Below are 19507 nucleotides of genomic sequence, written 5' to 3'. Positions count from 1 at the left end.
CTCACCACTTCCTCTTTCTCTTCCATAATAACAATTTCTGATTAATCAACGAACGCCATCAGTTTTGAGGGGAGAGAGTTTGTCGATTGCATCGACCCTAGCATTTGGTTGGTCCTTTATCATATCGTTCTTGGAGGGATGAAAGGCAAAGTTGACTCTGGTGGGAATTGAACACAAAACATAAAGAGCCGGAAGAAGTACTTCTTTTCTACTCTAGGCACAAGGCTCGACATTTTGGGGGAGGGGGCCAATCGATTAGATCGATCCCAGTACGCAACTGGTACTTGATTTATCGACTCTGAAAGGATGAAAGGCAAAGTCGATTTCGGCGGAATTTAAACTCAACGTAATGACAGACGAAATAGAGTTGGAAGAGGTACTGCAAGGCCCTTTACCCATCACTCTAACGATTCTGCCAATATACCAACATATCACATAATTCTTTCTGCTATAAACACAAGACCTGAAAATTTGGTGGGAATTGGTCAATTACATCAAACTCTGTACTCAACTGGTACTTGCGTATGCACACACGCACAAACACACATTGGTCCGAGTCTTGGCTCAAGGCCAGTATTTTCGGGAGATGGGGTCAGTCGATTACATCGACCCCAATGCTCAACTGCTACTTATTTTATCGACTCCGATAGGATGAACGGCAAAGTCGACCTCGGTAGTTAGTTTAATAAATGTCACGGTAAAATTAATTCAGTTATGATACATTCACATCGATGGAATCAAAGAGGATGGCAAATAGAAAGTTCTTATGGAATCAGGTATTCTGTTATTCTGTTATTCTATTATTTGTTTCAGTCATTTGACTGCGGCCATGCTGGAGCAACGCCTTTAGTCGAGCAAATCGACCCCAGGACTTATTCTTTGTAAGCTTAGTACTTTTTCTATCGGCTTCTTTTGCCGAACCGCTGAGTTACGGGGACGTAAACACACAAACATCGGTCGTCAAGCGATGTTGGGAGGACAAACATATTCATGAACATATTTTTACGAATGTCAAATAGCATTTCTTTTTGCAAGGTAAATAACTCTTCTGAGCCATTGTAACTCATACTCGAGTTATTGCCCTTGGTACTAGAAATATTCAACAATGTTTATTCTATTCTTGTACTTGTTTCAACCATTTGATTGCGGCCATGCCGGAGCACTTTTTTGAAGTGTTTTAGCCGAACAAATCGATCCCCCACGATTTATTTTTTAAAGCCTGCTACTTATTCTATTGGCTTCTCTTTTGCCAATCAGCTAAGTTACGGTGACTTAAAGACTCCCCAACAACGGTTGTCAAGCGCTGATGGACACACACACACACACACACACAAAGATATACATGCGTCTAGTCAGTGGATCATATATCCGAAGAAGTGTGCTCTAAGGAATAGAGCAGTCATGTATTTTACAAGCGGTTAGATATGTCCGGTCACTCTAGAACCGGACTTATATTTAACAGCTTCTAAATACATTGATGATGATGATGATGATGGTGATGATGATGGTGATGACGAAGACGATGAAAACGATGATGATGATGATTGGCTTATAGCATCGACCCCAGTATTTGACTGGTATCTTATTTTTCTTACAATGGAGGAAGGAAAAGCAAAGCTAATCCCGGCTGCATTTTAATTCACAAAAGTAAGGAGCCACAACAAATACTGCAAGGCATTTCTTCTGACGCTCCACCGATTCTGCCAGCCTGTCGTCGCGATGCGAAGATAAACACGAAAAGAGACAAAAGGTTAAATCGAAATAATCTTTATTAACGAGATAAAATACAGTTAGCATGGATTAAAGTTTGCTTTAATAAGAATAACGGTTTTCAAAGTTTGACACAAAGCCAGAAATTTTGGGGGAGGGGCTAAGTCGATTACATCAACCTCAATATTCAGCTGGTACTTATTCTATCGATCTCGAAAGAATGAAAAAAAAATGCCGTGACTGTGGCAAGAAGAACCATTGCATGAGCAATACTCCAAACAAGTTGGGAAAGCTGATGTAGATATGAGAAGAATCCATCAGTGACTGCAGAGCACTGGTTTGGAAGGTGAAACAGGATTTATCCAAGCGGCACAATAGTAGAGTCTCCTCACACGGACTATTAAGCTAATGTCACGCACAATGGGGCAGACACAAAGTGTAGACTCTGCGATGACAGAATTGAGAGCACTGACCACATTGTTGCCGGTAGCTCAGTCCTTGCATTTAATGAATATAAAACCAGGAATGATCGAGTTGGCCAATATTTGTACTGGAGCATATGTTGTCATTATGATATTCTGCACCCTAAGAACTTGTATGAACACCATCCAGAATCAGTCACTGAGAGAGAGAGAGAGAGAGAGAGAGAGAGAGATAGAGATAGTTGAGAGAGAGAGAATGTTACCATCCTGTGGGATTATGGAATGCATAGACAAGCAAATAAATGATAACAGGCCAGACATCATCATCAAAGACCTAAGATAAAAAACATGCCTGTTAATGCTTACTGACAGAAATATCTCAACAAAAGAATTCGAAAAATTATCGAAATTCAAAGACCTTGAGGTTGAGATATCTAGGACGTGGCTATTAAAAATCACAACCATTCCTGTTGTTGTGGGTTTCCTAGGAATGATCAAGATAGCTACCGACAAAATTTTGACCTGATACCAGGGAAACCAACAATCTACGAGGTTAAAAAATGTGTTGACATCGATCGCTCACCTTCTTCTCAGGACGTTTCTCTCCTTTTAATAAATATGTGCCTTAGGTTTCTGGCTGAAACCCGACCAGAAAATGAAATAAAATTGAAATCATACGAATTATAATAATATGGATTAGTAGGGAAAAGGCATATGGTCCACAATCACAGGCCAAGAGATCATGGACACACTGAGGAGTACCAGCAACTGGAAAACTCTGGGGATAGGCAAGGTCCCCAACTTCTGGTTGAAGTGCCTCACCAGTACACAGAACCACTTAGCGGCAGCGTTCAATTTATTGATAAGTGAGCCAGAATCAACACCAAACTGGATGCTGGAAGGACAATCCAACCTAATTCCCCAAAACAAATACATCGTACACCCACAAAATTGCAGACCAATAACTTGCCTATCAGCATTCTACAAAACCCTAACATCAATCATCTATAACCGGCTTATAAAGCACCGGGAAAACAACAAAAGCTGAGCCATTATAGAGGACTCTAAGAGGAGAAAGACAAATCTGAACATGACTTGGATTGATTACCAGAAAACATTCGACGGTGTTCCACACTCATGGATACTGGAATCTCCCCCAAACCAATATGGTAGCGTACTACTAAAATATATTAAACATGCAATGGCAAACTGGAAAACTAGTATAACATTAAAAAATGACTCACAAGTTACTAAAATCTATCCTATATTCATAAGAAGAGGAATTTTTCAGGGAGACTCACTGTCATTCCTACCCTCCTGCCTTTCTCTGACTCCGCTAACAAACTTGTTAAACGAAACCACCATGGGTTATAGGTGCTATGGTTAAAAAAAACAAAAATAGCAAACCATCTCCTGTACATGAATGACCTAAAACTTTACAATAAAAGCACCATGGAACAGAGAAACTATCCCAAAATTGTTCAGGGTTTCAGCAATGACATCGGAATGACCATGGGGTTGGAGAAATGTGCTGGAGTCACCCTGAGGAGAGGCAAATTGTTCAGCACTGAAAACGCTGCACTTGATATAAACACAGAAATTAGAGAATTAGGCCACAGACCCCCCATACAAATATCTAGGAAGAGACGAAGCAGCTAAAATACAACACGCAGAAACGATAATAATAATAATAATAATAATAATAATAATAATAATAATAATAATAATAATAATAATAATAATAATAATAATCCTTTCAAACCGTAGTACATCTCCAGCCTTAGAAGCTGTGCAAAGGCAATAATAATAATAATAATAATAATAATAATAATAATAATAATAATAATAATAATAATAATAATAATAATAATAATAATCCTTTCAAACCGTAGTACATCTCCAGCCTTAGAAGCTGTGCAAAGGCAATAATAATAATAATAATAATAATAATAATAATAATAATAATAATAATAATAATAATAATAATAATAATCTACAAGAACAGGTATGGGAAGACATCTCAGTCGCTGACCTAAGGAGGGCACAAACGAAGGCTCATAAGTTGAAATCCCCTGGTACTGATAGAGTACCAAATTTCTGGCTCTCATCACTCTCGTCCGCACACAAAATCTTAGTAATACTATTTAATAGTATTATGAAAGACCCAGAAAAAACTCCCCATTGGATGGCAAATGGTATTACTTACCTCCTCCCGAAAAATAACGAGACCAAAGATCCAAAAAAGTACCGGCCTATAACATGTTTGTCTACTACCTATAAGATTTTGACATCTATTCTAGTGGAGAAAACATATACGTTTATGGAAGAGAATAACCTCTTTCCCACTAAACAAAAAGGATGCAGACGAGGCTCATACGGATGCAAAGATCAGCTCTTAATTAATCGCATGATCTTTGAGAACTACCATAACAAGCGCAGAAATCTCAGCTCTTCGTGGATTGATTATAAAAAAGCCTTTGACAGCATACCACATTCGTGGATTCTGAAATCGCTGGACATTTTCAAAATTTCTCCTGTGATTTCAGATTTTTTAAAGTATAATATGTCCCTATGGAACACGAAGCTGCAATTATATCATTCTAATGGAGTATTGCACTCAAACAATATTAGCATAAACTGTGGCCTTTTCCAGGGTGACTCGCTCTCACCACTAATTTTCTGCATAGCACTGATACCACTCTCAAGTGAACTGAATAGAACAGGGTATGGCTATAAAATTGACAACAAGAAAATAAGCCATCTATTTTATATGGATGATTTAAAGCTATATGGCAAAGATGATGAAGAGCTTCAGGGACTATTACATACTGTGAAAGGATTCAGTGATGATATCGGGATGGAGTTTGGCCTTGAAAAGTGTGCCAAAGCCACTTTTAAGAAAGGGAAACTAGTAAAGTCATGTTCAATAGAATTAGATGTCGAAACAGTAATAAAAGAACTTGAGCAGGAACAAACATATAAATACCTAGGAATAAATGAAGGCTCTGGTATCCAGCATGCAAGCATGAAAGAGAAGGTTAGGAAGGAATGTTATAGAAGAGTTCGAGCAGTTCTGAAGTCTGAGCTGAATGCTTATAATAAGGTGTTAGCCATAAATTCCTTAGCAGTCCCAGTTGTTCTTTATAGCTTCAATGTGATTAACTGGAATACCAGTGAAATAGTCAGAATCGATAGAAAAATCCGCAAGCTACTGACTTGTAATAAGATGCACCATCCAAAGGCAGCCGTGGATCGTCTTTACCTTCCCAGAGCTCAGGGAGGTCGAGGCTTGATCCAGCTTGAACTTACGTACAAAACCACCACAATCGGACTGGCCAAATACCTTGAAACAACCAACGATTGGATGCTGAAACTTGTTGAAAAACATGAAAGACCGAAAAGACTTCACTCTATTCTGAAAGAGAGCAAAAAATTCGCTACCGAACTCTTAAATACCCACCAGCTTGATCAGGTTGAAGGAAATGCGCCAACTGCTGCTGCAAAGAAAATAAAATTAATTGCAAAGTCAAAAGCACATGAAAAACTAGCTAGCAGATGGGAACAGAAACCTCTGCATGGCAAGTATGTGGCTCGTAGCGAACAAGCTGATGTCGACCAGAAACGCACGCATCAGTGGTTACGAAGTTCAGGGCTAAAAGCAGAGAGTGAAGGTTTCATATTAGCTGCTCAAGACCAAAGCTTATTAACCCGGAACTACCAAGCCAATGTGATAAAAAATGGAGCTGACCCAAAATGCCGATTTTGTAACGATGCGATTGAAACTATAGACCACCTAATCTCAGGGCGTAGAGTGTTAGCACCTGTAGAATATAAAGCAAGACATGACAGAGTTGGCCAGTATTTACACTGGACAATATGTCAGCATTATAAAATCAAAAGCGCTGACAAATGGTATAAACACCATCCTGAAGCTGTGACTGAGGGAGAAAATGTATCGATTTTCTGGGACTTCCCCGTACATACCGACAAGACTATAAAAGCTAATAAACCGGATATTATCATAAAAGATCAGACAAAGAAGACGTGTTTATTAATTGACATGAGTATTCCCTGTGATCATAATATAGCGGCGAAAGAATTTGACAAGATCAGTAAATATAAAGACTTGCTAATAGAAATTGAAAAAATGTGGCACCTCAAGGCGACTACCATACCAGTGATTGTAGGATCTCTAGGAATGATAAAAAAAGGTACTGAAATCTATTTGAAAATGATACCAGGCTTACCATCTCTACAGGAGGTGCAAAAAATCGTGCTAACTGGAACGACTCATGTACTAAGAAGAGCATTATCGCTGTGAAAACAACATCCATTCATGATTTAAAAAAAAAAAAATTTTTTTTAAATACATGTTTTACCTATGAATTTGCGTGTGTAAATTGGGAATGCATACAACGTTTCTCTGCCCTAAGTGTACGGAAAACACTCGGCGAGAAATGGGAAAAAATTTGAAGAAAGAAGAAAAAAAAAACATAATAATAATAATCCTTTCAACTATAGGCAACAGGCTTGAAATTTTGTGGGTGGGGACCAGACGATTACATCGACCCCAGTACTTAACTGGTACTTAGTTTATCGACCCCATAAGGATAAAAGGCAAGGTCGATCTCGGTGAAATTTGAACTCAGAACTTAAAGTTGGAAGAAATGCTACTGAACACTATCCTGGCGCTGTAACGATTCTGCCAGCTCACGGCGTTAACAACAACAACAACAACAACAACAACAATAATGGCTTTCAAACTTTGCCACAAGGGCAGCAATTTTGTGGGAGGTTTATAGATGTTTTATGTGTTTTCTGGGTCAATTGAACCGATTTCTTTTCCAGATTTTTCCCTCTTGGAGCGTTTCTGTAATTTCATGTATTCTTTGACATCCGACATTGATGATGGCATTTGCATTTTCTGAGATTCCGGCATGAAGTACAAGAGAAAAAAGCTCAAAATACAACCAATGCTACACACCGTTCCAGGCAACCAAGGTATGTAATCCATCTAAAGGAAGAAAACAGAAGGAATATTAAATATATGTAAATATGTGTACACATACACACGCCCTTAAGAAGAAAAAATTATTAAATCGAAGAAAAAATCACATGAAATGTTTAGTAAATATTTCCATAATCTTCAAATAGGTAGGACATTTTCCTCTTTTCTGTTTCTTTTATTCTTTGTGAAGGTTCGTAAGGTAGGTAGTAGCAGCAGATCTGATATATATATATATATATACATATATATGACGGGCTTCCTTCAGTTTCCGTCTACCAAATCCACTTAAATGTCTGTGGTCAATCCCGAGTCTATAATAGAAGACAGTTGCCCAAGGTGCCACGCAGTGGGACTGAACCCAGAACCATGTGATTGGGAAACAAGCTTCTTACCACACAGCCACGCCTGCGCCTATTTACATATATCCACCTGTCTGTCTGTCTGTCTGTCTGTCTGTCTGTTTGTCTCTCTATTTCTCTCTCTCTCATTCTATCTATCTATCTATCTATCTATCTATCTATTTATTTATTATTCCCTATACACATATGTATGCAGAGAGAGCTAGTCTTCTCTTATTCAAAGCTTGACCACTTCGTGTCAGATATTTAAATGTTCGTTTAGACCAGCGCCTGAGGATCGCAGTTCCACCGGAACTCTGCATAAGCGCGAAAACATTAGAATATATGTATATATTCTTCAGGCGAAACTATTTACTCTCACACACGCAAGCACAATACAAAACTAGTTTTGAATTTTGAATTAGTAATTACTTACAAGAAGGCGAGAATAGGGCGACACCATACTTCCAACATTTCCAGAGAATGTTAAGAAACCGAGTCCGATATTCCTGGAAATATATGAGGAGCAGTATAAACGAAAGACAATTCAAACAGTGGAATAAAGAGTTATGTAATGAGGGAGAAGATAAAGCTTAAAATTTCTAGCAGACTATTTCGTGGAACAGAGAGGGGTTTGAGAGAATAAATGAATTGAAAAGTAGTCAAAATCAGGGAAAATGCTTATAAAAAAACTTGAAAGTAATTGGAGATGAGCTAACAGAGAAGAAAGCAGAAGTAAAGATGGCTAAGTTGGATAGGGGAGAAATCAGGGAAGTAAGAAGGGCCAGCAATCAACATTAGGATAAAATGAAAGAAGAAAATTGCAGCAATGCTGCGTGAAAAATTCTTTCTGTACATTAGAGGACATAGAAACATGGTGTTATCTGCGTAAGGAAAACAGCTAAATGGAATGAGATGTGATCCACGCATTGCATTTTTATTCTTCTCTTCCATTGTATGAATGCAGTGTGCACGTGCACATTGTGTGATCATACTTATCTTTGCGGTTCGTACTGAAAACTGCTTATAAGTGATAACCGTGTCACGAGCCGGTGGTTGTGGGAAGTACTTCACGCTCCGCTGGTTGTGAAATAACAACGAGGACCTATGGTTGTTAGGAACGCTTCGCGCTCCGATGGTTGTGAAACAACCATCTCAAGAACCTGTGGTAGTGAGGAGCGATTTGCACTCCAATAGTTGACAAGAAACGCTAGACAAACAGAGAGATAGTAATACCAATGTTACCAACACATCAATGGCGGGCGTAAGCCACCAACTTGAGTAATGCATATAAAAGAATTGTTGAGTTCTGATACAGATGTAAAACATATGCCTCCGACATATATACATGAGTGTCACACAAATTATTCTTCCTGAATTTCAGCAGATTGCATTAGATGTCTTGGAATGAGAAGGTTTGTCGTTGTTGTGTGCGTCACAGAAGAACTTTTTACAACAATATGTTCACCGCACAATCGATTCATTAACACCAGAAAATCCAGGACACCGGTGTTTCAACATGTTGCTTCTAATCGTCCAGAAGAACCCGGATGTTTGAGTCTAAACAAGAGCTGGTGGCCCTTGTTTATCATTTCAGCAAACAAACTGTTTGCTGATTAATGTTGATACCTGCCAGCCGGTAATAAATTGTTATTTGTGCTGTGAACAACGTGATCTCGTTGAGAGCCAAATGTCAGAGAGATTCTGGCTGACAAGACAAAATATGTTGAACACAGGTGTCCCAGAATCTCTTGCTTTAATGAGTTGAGTTTGTTATAAGCACATTATTGTCGGGAAAAGGGAGTAGTTCTCCTGTGACGTACACAACAGTGATTAGCATATTTGCGTCTGAATCTACGCACAAATAACTGGTTACAATTTTTTTTTTTTTACATAAGGTGAGCAATTTCGGAGGCGGGACTAAGTCGATTACGTCGCCTTTAATGCTCAACGGGCCATTATTTCATCGACCTCGGCGGAATTTGAACTCAGAACGCAAGGACGGACGAAATTCCGTGAAGCATTTCCTCCGGCTTGCTAACGATCTTGCCAACTTGACGCCTTTGTCTACCGGAAAATATTAAGGATAATTTTGCAAGTCATTGTTCATATTTTAATGATGCCGCTGTATATAACGGAAAAGAGCATAAGAATATGTGACATTCAGGCCTTCTCAAGAACAATAAAGGCGTATATTATGATATTTGATTCAATTAAATTATAAATTACTTACCTCAGGTTAGTTGGGTAGACTTCTGGAGTATATATCCAGATAAGACAAAACGAAGCACTGATACCAAACATTCCCAACAGACTGAATATGAGGTTCAAGACTGAATAGACACTCGACCCATCTGGAATTATTTTAATTAAATATTTAGATTACATTTTTTTTTTAAATATGAGGCTGAATATGATGTTCAAGATTGAATAAAGACTCGGAACTTTTATTGCTTTAAAAAAAAAAATCTTTCACTTGTTTCAGTCACTGCACTGCGGCCACGAAGTCAATGAAATCGATCCGAAAACTTATATATATTTTTAAAATCTGGTACTTATTCTATTAAACGTTTTTTGCTTAACCGCTAAGTTACGGGGACCTAAACAGACCAACATCGGTTGTCAAGAGTTAGTGGGGGAACAAACACAACACAAACAAAAAGACATACGCATACACACACACACACATCTTTATCTCTCTCTCTCTCTCTCTCTCTCTCTCTCTCTCTCTCTCTCTATATATATATATATATATATATATATATATATATATATATATATATATATATATATACACACATATATATATATATACTTATGACAGGCTTCCTCACAGTTTCTGTCTACCAAATTCATTCAGAAGGAACTGCTTGATCCGGTGCTACAGTAGAAGACTTTTGTCCCTAGGTGCAAAATAATGGGACTCGACTCGGAACCACACTGGTGCAAAGTGAACTTTTTAACTACACAACCATGTCAGCTGGTGTTATTTTAATTAAATACCAGGTTGTAATTCGTCGCTATGCTACCGGTAAAAATGTTTGTTAAAGTCTAGTCTTGAAGTTTGTGTTGCGTTGCGCCGACAGACTTACACTTAAAGTTCCCGCGTTTTAAATCAAACTTATTAGTTACTATGGTGACAACACTACCAATATATCTATCTTTCACACACACACACACACACACACACACACACACACACACACACACACACACACACACACACACACACACACACACACACACACACACTCTCTGTCTGTTTGTCTGGCTGTCTTTCTCTCTCTGTCACTGTATTTGTTTTTCAACAACTTTTTCTCCTCTCCTTCTTCCCTTCTGCATTTATGCTGTGATAGATAGGCAGTCTAAGATCAGCTTGTCTCTTATAATATAAGATTTAAATTACGTATTCTTAAAATATGAATCTGAATATGGCGTTTGACGCTGAAAAGATGCTGGTGCTATCTGAAATTGTTTTCATTGTATATTCAAATTATATTCTTTTACAAAATTCCAATGTAGTAGAATTAAGTAAAAATAGCAAGTAGAGAAATCTCAAACATGACACAAATCAGTTTTTATTTGATAACTGAAAATTCTGGTTTCAGGAAACACACCTCAAACAAATTAAAGTAAAATATTTTAATTATTGGCAGAGTTTTCTCCAGATAAAACCGAGAAAAAATCTTTTAAGTTACCGTGAATTGTGGTAAAAAAATTGTGGGGTCGATTTGTTTAACCAAATCCTTCGAGGTGGTGCCCCAGCATGGCCGCAGTCCAATGACTGAAACTAGTAAAAGATAAAACGAAAGCTTATGTGTATTTTACGCGAGAAGAATAAAAACATACCTCCAAAATACAAGACAGCTACAGATATAAATAAGGCAACACCGGCGGTTCCTTGGAAAAAAGCAATTGCCACTCTTCTTGGCAGTCTAGAAAGATGCAAAAATGATCGCATTTATATCATATTAAGGATGAAATAAAAACAACAACAAAATGGAAGAGGCAATGTTGCAATTATGAGACATAACCGTAATTTGGTGTTAGATGATATTTAATTGACGGGTTCAAAGGTAATAGCTTTATTTTAGATCAGGTACTGGCAACTCTCATCGAAAAGCAGACCGCAAGGTGTGCCATTTGAAAAGTCTCGTGGACCGCAGTTTTGCCCATGAATAATAGTCAGAGCAGTGGATCTCAACTAGGGTCCTTATGACCCTTGAAGGTCCATAAAAGATTCTGTTGTTAAAATTCACGTGCAATAAATTGGTTATATTTCTAAAATACGCAAAATATTTTTAACAGTTTTTTTTTGTACAACTGTTTGCTTGCTTGCTTCAAGTTCTTGCTTGATGGGGACAGGGGTCATCCCAGGTTAGTAACCCCAGAGATGTCAACATATGAGGAGTCGACCAGATCCACCAGTGCTCTCCATCGCTGGCAGTCCCCTACTAGCCCTTCTGCATCCTCCAGGGTGACGTCGAGCCTCTGGAGATCTTCCCCAATCACATGCTGGAAGAGGCTTCGTGACAGGCCCCGCACCAGATGGCTGGACGTGATTGGGAAAGATCCTTAGCTGCAATATTTTAAGTAAACATTTTCTTGGAGTAGAGATTATTTGCCAGCATAACATGGCAGTCGTGGTTTAGGACGAATGTTGCTGTAATTTAACCCCAGAAGACATCGTCTCCAGCTGGCTATACGACACGATCTGTCTCCTTATATTTTGGAACAAGGGAATCTAGCACCCCCACTCAGCTCAAAACAATATCTGTGTATGGCGATTTCCGGGTTATTTCCCTTCATCAGCACATAATAATTGCGATACACAGATATTGTTTTGAGCTGTATATACATTAAATATGATACGTAGATGGCCATTTTGATTGAATACTGATCCAATTGTTTACAACGAAATATAAAACAGAAAAGAATATATATATATATATATTACCTGAAAAGTGTGATGGCCATGATTATATTGGCACAAACTTCTGTTAGGGCAAACAAGAAAAAGTTCAAAAATCGATTACCTGCCAAACTGGGAGAGGTCATATATACGGCGGTGTATGTCATACTGTTCATGAACCTGGAAATCCAAAGAATATAATGTATTTCTGCAAAAAATTGATTTCTGCTGCATAAGTTTAATCTATGGAAGGAAATATCAGAAGTGGAATAACTACAGGTTCAGTTTTAATTTAAGATCCAATACTTAAACTATATTTATAAACTGTTTAGAACATAAAATCAAAACACAAACCCCATTAAGGAAATCTGTCTTCAAAAAACAAACATATAATCAATTTTTGACACTTGAGAATTATAAACTATTCTGAATGTCCGTAAAATAATTTACAAGCCACTTCTTCCAATCCAGAAGTGATATGTAAAAAAGCCAACATAAATTGGTGACAGCTTGATGTTCTCTCTGCGAAATATAAAACTAAATGCCTGTTTAAAGACTTACTATCAGTAATAACACTTTAGTAAATTATGAACAAAAAATGCAGTGGGACTGCGTCAGTGATTAAGTTGTAGGTGTGCGACAAAACGTTTTGGTACTTCGTAGTACACAGTACTATTCGAATGGTTAAGGAGTTTGTTTTATATCCTAGGGAGGTGGTATTTACCATAATCCCTTCGTTGATGCAAGGTTTTGTCACTCCGTCGAATGACTTACTCTGAAATAATTCCAAGATCCAGCCTTGTCACACCGTCTCACGCTGATTCTACCCGAGATTTACGTTCAGGGGACATGTGTCTGTGAAATACTGAATCACCTCTAGCGTTTATTCAATTGGTTGGCTGTTCAGGTGAGCATCCGGGTACTTACATTATTCGGGAGCGTCAGCACAGGCCGTTTGATAATGGTTGCCCGACTTACCGATTTAGATCCCGCGTACTGTATCTTCTTCTCTGTGGATCGGGATGGGGTGACGGCTCGTGTTGGTTGGCCATATGTCACACGGCCACAGTGGCTGAGGAAGTGTCTCGCAGATGGGAACTGGCTAGTACATTTCTCGAAGGGTTGCCCGGAACGATCCGAGAGGATTCCGATAAATGGTGGATGCAATGACGCGCTGCGACGGCGTAGGACCTCCATCATATCTCATCCGACCTCAGTTGTGCGAACAAATGAATACTCATAATCGAAACCGACAGAGAACCATTATTTTTACTATCACAGCTGAACATTTTTTTCTATATTTTAATCAGGAGGGTAAGTAGAGCATTTGACTCTTTACGAAGGCTCCGAGACCAGCGAGAGGAAGGCGGGGAGGAAGATATCCCCACATCGAAGTCCGAGTCCGAATACTTGCAATACAGTGAACTCCATTAAAAGTACCAGATAGGCTGCAAGTACCTGATGGGATGACGATAAGCCAGGCAAAGGATTAGATCTATCAACATCAAGGCATGAATTCTCCGTCACTGAAGGGTTCCCCTTTTCTGCGATTGATTTACAGATTTTGAAGTTAAGCTTTGTTACAAACCCAGAGTCTTTCTTATGATATGTAGATATTCCTTATTGCTTCTTAATCGACTTGGTCATCTCTTACAATGTGTCCACTCGAGCTTGACCTACCAATGTATCATATATGGTCGAATGTTTCGTTGTATAATGATGTTTAATGCTGTATTCCTTCATTACGGCTATTGTAGTTTGGCAGATTACACATACAACACCTTTGTTGAGTTGAACAACTAAATATTTCTTGCTCCAGACATTGTCGAATATTTTTCTCATCAATTTTCGGTTTTCTTTTTTTTTTTTTTTTTTTTTTGCAGTAGACATCTTTACCTATATAAAACATAAACAATATTAAAACAGTTTGAATTATCATAAAGGAGAAAGGGAAGGTCTCAAAAAGTGCAATTTTATAGAAATTTGAATTGATGGGCTGTCATCTAGCAACTATAAGAAATGAATAATAAATTCAAAACCAAGTCTTTTTGTGTAGCTTCAAAGTAAAAAATGCGATGGCCTTGACATTTTGTCAGGTCGAATCGAAAACTGGAAAATTTGTCTTACGGCTACGACAAAAAAAAAAAAAAAATCGAAATTAGCGTACGAGGTAAAAAAAAAACCGGTTAGCGAGGGCGACACTGACTGGCCTGGCGGGTCGGGTTGGGACCCGTGGGCCGCCTGTTGCACACCCTTAGCTTAGAACGTAACTTACGCGATTACGAACAGAATGAGCGTCATTTTGCGAGCCAATGAATTCGTGAATATCGTGAGGAATCCTTCTTTTTTGACTTCTTGTTGCAGTGTCAGTTTTTCTTTGGATGATGTTATTGTGTCTTTGTTCTTGAATGTGATTAATGGAATCAAAGTAGTTTGCATCTTGTCCCAAATCGGGTCGAAATCAACGCCATTTTCTTTGGCAGCTCGTTTGATTACCTTCTTGGATCTTTCAACATGTCCGTTGGTGACCAACCAGCGCAGAGATTCTTCAAGGTACCTTGGGAAAATAGAATCGAAATTTCCATTCACAAGAGAACAGAAATAGGGACAACAGCACATTCATACTGCTTTCACGTTTCCTTTCTTTAACTGTCTGTCTGTCTGTCTGTCTGTCTGTCTGTCTGTCTGTCTGTCTGTATGTATGTATGTATGTATGTATGTCTGTATGTATGTACATTCGTACGTATGCATGTGTGTATGTATGTGTGTATGTGTATATGTATGTGTGTATGTGTGTACGTATGTATGCGAGTATGTATTCTTGTATGTGTGCATGTATGTCTCTCTCTCTCTCGTTCGGACGCTCTTCTATTTTACATCTGCTCATGATGATGACGACGACGACGATGAAGATGATGATGACGTCGACGGCGATGACAACAATGTTGACGGTGATGACATGAGGACAATAGCGATAATAGCGATAACAGGTTATGATGATGATGATGATGATGATGTGATGAGGATGATGATGATGATGATGAAAATGTTGGTGATGTTGATGATGATGATGATAATAATGATGGTGATGATAATGATGGTGATGATGATCATGGTGATGATGGTGGTGGTGGTTGGGTTGATTGTGGTGGTTGTGAAAAGTGGCGTTGGAGGATTGTGTTGGTGATGATGGTGATTGTGGTGATGGTGGAAGAAGAGAATGGCGATTATGGAGGCGATGGTGGTGATTTTTTTTTTTTGTTGCTGCGGTAATTGATTCTGGAAAGAAAAGCGTAACAATCTTACCACAACTGGAAGAGTGCTACGACGTGGCTGCATGAAAAGACGATATTATTGATTTTCCAACTGTAGTTACGAAGCAGATAGGCAACGGGTGCAATGGGCAAGACAGACAGGCCCCAGGTGACACCACTCAAACCACTCATCAGTGTACGACTCGAAACTGGATACAGCTCCAACATAAGAGTGTAAGTTGATACAGCAAGGCCCTGTCAGAATAGGAACACGGGTATATAAAATTAAAATTCTACTGTACTTCAAATATTGCAGCCGAGAATATCATTTTAAAAATTTACTATATTTTATTAAAATAAAAATTATTAAAAAAATTACTGGTCTTTTCCAAAAATAAGCCCATTCGATTTTAAGCCGAAGGGCTTATATTCAGAAACTCTTTTCATGTATAGCCCCAAGCAAAATTATTCAAGCCTGTATTTAAGCCCATGGGCTAATTTTTGGAAAAGGCAAGATTTTAAGAATGAAATAAAATAAAATTAATTTTGAAAACTACAGTAGAATTCGGCTAATTAGTCATCCTTTGGAGAAAATTGAAAGTGACGAATTAGGTGAAGTGACAAATTAGCGAAAGTCGAATTAGACTAATTCTACTGTTATTAATGCTAACTGATAAATTTTACATATGATTTATTTGTCAGATTAAAATTTTTTTTATGTGAAAGAATTGATTGAACATATGTTTGTTTTGAAACCATTTAATAACCATTCTACTGAAATCAATCTTTCTTTTTTCTAATGGGATTTCAATTCAAGTAAAAAAAAAAAAAACTTTGTGCAACATTATTTACAACTTATATTTTATCGTTATAAAACGACTATTTTAATTGTATATTTCAAAAAATATGATTAAAAAATTTTTTTGTTTAAATTTATTTTTGATTCTTTTTGTACCATGTTTTTAAAGATTTACTTGTTTTTTTAGATTCTCATAATAAATAAAATAAATTATTTCAAATTTACCTAATATAAAGTATTTTAATTTCAAAAACGTTATTCTCGGCTGGAATGTTTTAAGTGCACACACCGCACCACACCACACACGCACGCACGCACGCACGCTCAACATTTTATTGATTCTTTCCATGTTGAAACCACATGTTACATGAATATTAATTTTGCCTCATTGTGAACACAGACGTCGTGGTTGAAACACAGGAATCTCAGAAACCAAGATGAAAGATTGAATCGACTAGTTTCGGTGGTTATTAAAGTCTCGTCAGGCCACGCTTGCTTTCTCTTAGCTTCGAAGAGAAAGTAGTCATACAATGTATGGAAAACGTACACAAGATCAGACGAGACCTGGCTGACAAGGGGCCACCCCGGGATTTAATCATGCGGTCTGTTTTCAGAGGAAACTAAATTGGGAAATGTATGTATATATTGGTATCTGTACGCAAGTATTTATCGGTATGTGTATATATTTTTCACTTATATATTGTCGGTATATTTCTACCGAAGACTCTCAAGTCATTTTTATTGCAAAACACAGAATCTTAAGATAGAGAGTTGTCCGAAATTTTATGAATTTTCTTGTCCATTTCCTGGTATTCAGACTTGTGCAAAAAGGGAGCACGAATTTAGAGTGGTTTGTAGACATTTGACATCTATTTCTAGCGTTTTGGCGTTGTCCCTCCAGCGCCCTGAATTGTAATTATATATTTATAATTATACACTTAAATATTAATGTGTCTTTATTAAAGAAATCTTCTTTTATCTTCGACTTGTGTCAGTCAGACGACTGCGGTCATCCTGGGGCATCGTCTTGGCGGGTTTTAGCCGACCAAATCGATCTCAGTACTTACTTTTTTAAAGTTTGGTACTTATTCTATCGCTCTCTTATATATCCTTTTATTCTTTTACTTGTTTCAAGTCATTTGACTATGGTCATGCTGGGGCATCGTCTTTAGTCGATCGAATCGACCTCAGAACTTATTCTTCGTACGCCTAGTACTTATTCTATTAGTCTCCTTTGTCGAACCGCTAAGATATGGGAACGTAAACACACCAGCATTGGTTGTCAAGCGATGTGGGGGGGGGCAAATACACACACACACACACACACACACACACACACACACACACACACATATATACGATAAGCTTCTTTCAGTTTCCGTCTACCAAATCCACTCACAAGGCTTTGGTCGGCCCGTGGCTATAGTAGAAGACACTTGCCCAAGGTTCCACGCAGTGGGACTGAAAAATATGGGTAGTTTACCCTGTTCATGCTATATTGTTAGCATTATCTTGCATTTGAGAATAAAATTATTTCCTTATATACGTATGTGTATATATGGATATATATACGTGTGTTTGTGTGTGTGTGTGTGTGTGTGTGTGTGTGTGTGTATTTGAGATCTTACCTGCATGAGGATTCCTTCCACCACACGAAAAACTATGAAGAAATAGTAATTCGGAGAAAAGCTCGACGAGAACGAGAAGATAAAAAGTAAGATATTGTTGATGACTAATACTGGCTTCCTTCCTTTTGTATCAGAAAAGTGAGGCAGGGTCAGCGCTCCAATCAAGCCACCAACTGAGAATAATGTTTGAGTGAGCTCAGATAATCCGGCTTTGTCGCATACGAGATCCCACTGAAAATGAACAAAAACAACAAAATCAATAAAGTGCAAAATTGTTATGTTTTACAATGTAGAGAAATGTCTTTTCTTTTTTCTTTTTTTGGTGGTGGAGAGTATTTTTCATATTTTGTTATATTTTGGGTAAAGACTGAACGAGTACGATCGTGAATACAAAACAACAGAAATGGGGTTCCTGCGAGGGGTTCCAGGAGTAATGTTACTCGACAGAGTACATGACTCGGAGTTGAAGGAGTGTTTCTAAGTCGAGAGGTTTCTTTGCATTAAGAGGTTCAATAGACATGGTTAGAACAGTGGTTTCCAAAGTGGGTGATACCACCACATCCCTGGGGGCGGTGGAAAGTTCCAAGGAGGCGCTGAAGAAAAGTGGAGCGATAACTGGGTGGCCAAAAGGGGGTCGATTGATGTAAAAACAACAAAATAGTGGGTTAAGTAGGTTACGTTTTATTTGTGAGCTCAACACGCTAATCACTGTGCCATTAGCATAGAAAAACCGATATTACTCGAAAAACGTTATAGGCTACAAAGAGAGAAGCAGGGAGAGAGATAGATAGATAGATAGATAGTTATTATAGACAAACAGAAGCCGGTGATTGTGTTATAACATTCAATAATGGGGTTCTTCTAAAATACGATAATATTACTTTCAACTAAGGAGGCGAGCTGGCAGAAACGTTAGCACACCGGGTGAAATGCTTAGCGGTATTTTATCTGTATTTACGTTCTGAGTTCAAAATCTGAAGAGGTCGATTTTGCCTTTCATCCTTTCGGGGTCGATAAATTAAGTACCAGTTATGCACTTGGGTCGATGTAATTGACTTAATCCCTTTGTCTGTCCTTGTTTGTTCCCTCTATGTTTAGCCCCATGTGGGCAATAAAGAAATAACAAGTATTTGAATCCTTTATTATTAATTTTTGTGTGTCATGAAATGCGTATTATGAGGATTTCTCACCAATTCTATATTTAGTTATATATAAGTCCAACTGTTCATGTCGAGGTGTCATTTTAACAATGTTTTTATCTCAGAAGTTATATTGTTTTCAGATGTATTACATTAGATCCTATTTTAAAGGCTATTTCTATGTACAAATTTATCTGTCACCTAATATCGCATGAGGTTCAGGTACCGTAATCTAACCTCCACTGATACAATCATGAGGTTTCTGCTTTGTATATTGATACATCGAAGTTCAAATGC

At 38.0% G+C, this 19507-nt stretch overlaps 1 protein-coding gene across 1 annotated transcript in view; it reads right to left on the bottom strand.

The window, feature by feature from the left end:
* Positions 1–1750: 1750 nt before the first annotated feature.
* The window catches only part of LOC106867576 (solute carrier family 22 member 6), a 28343-nt gene continuing 10586 nt past the window's right edge, over positions 1751–19507 (bottom strand). The window contains exons 4-11 of the mRNA XM_089360421.1: positions 18072–18302; positions 15697–15899; positions 14666–14947; positions 12436–12570; positions 11328–11413; positions 9712–9832; positions 7915–7987; positions 1751–7146 (exon numbers count right to left, since the gene is read on the bottom strand). Coding sequence (XP_089216547.1) covers positions 6940–7146; positions 7915–7987; positions 9712–9832; positions 11328–11413; positions 12436–12570; positions 14666–14947; positions 15697–15899; positions 18072–18302 — 1338 coding nt within the window. The 3' untranslated portion in view covers positions 1751–6939. The remainder of the gene's footprint in view (positions 7147–7914; positions 7988–9711; positions 9833–11327; positions 11414–12435; positions 12571–14665; positions 14948–15696; positions 15900–18071; positions 18303–19507) is intronic.

This window comes from Octopus bimaculoides, chromosome 11, assembly GCF_046866305.1.
Source record: "Octopus bimaculoides isolate indiv1 chromosome 11, ASM4686630v1, whole genome shotgun sequence".
Lineage (NCBI taxonomy): Eukaryota > Metazoa > Mollusca > Cephalopoda > Octopoda > Octopodidae > Octopus > Octopus bimaculoides.
The sequence above is the reverse complement of the archived record's forward strand: the minus strand, read 5'-3'. Positions and strand labels throughout refer to the sequence as shown.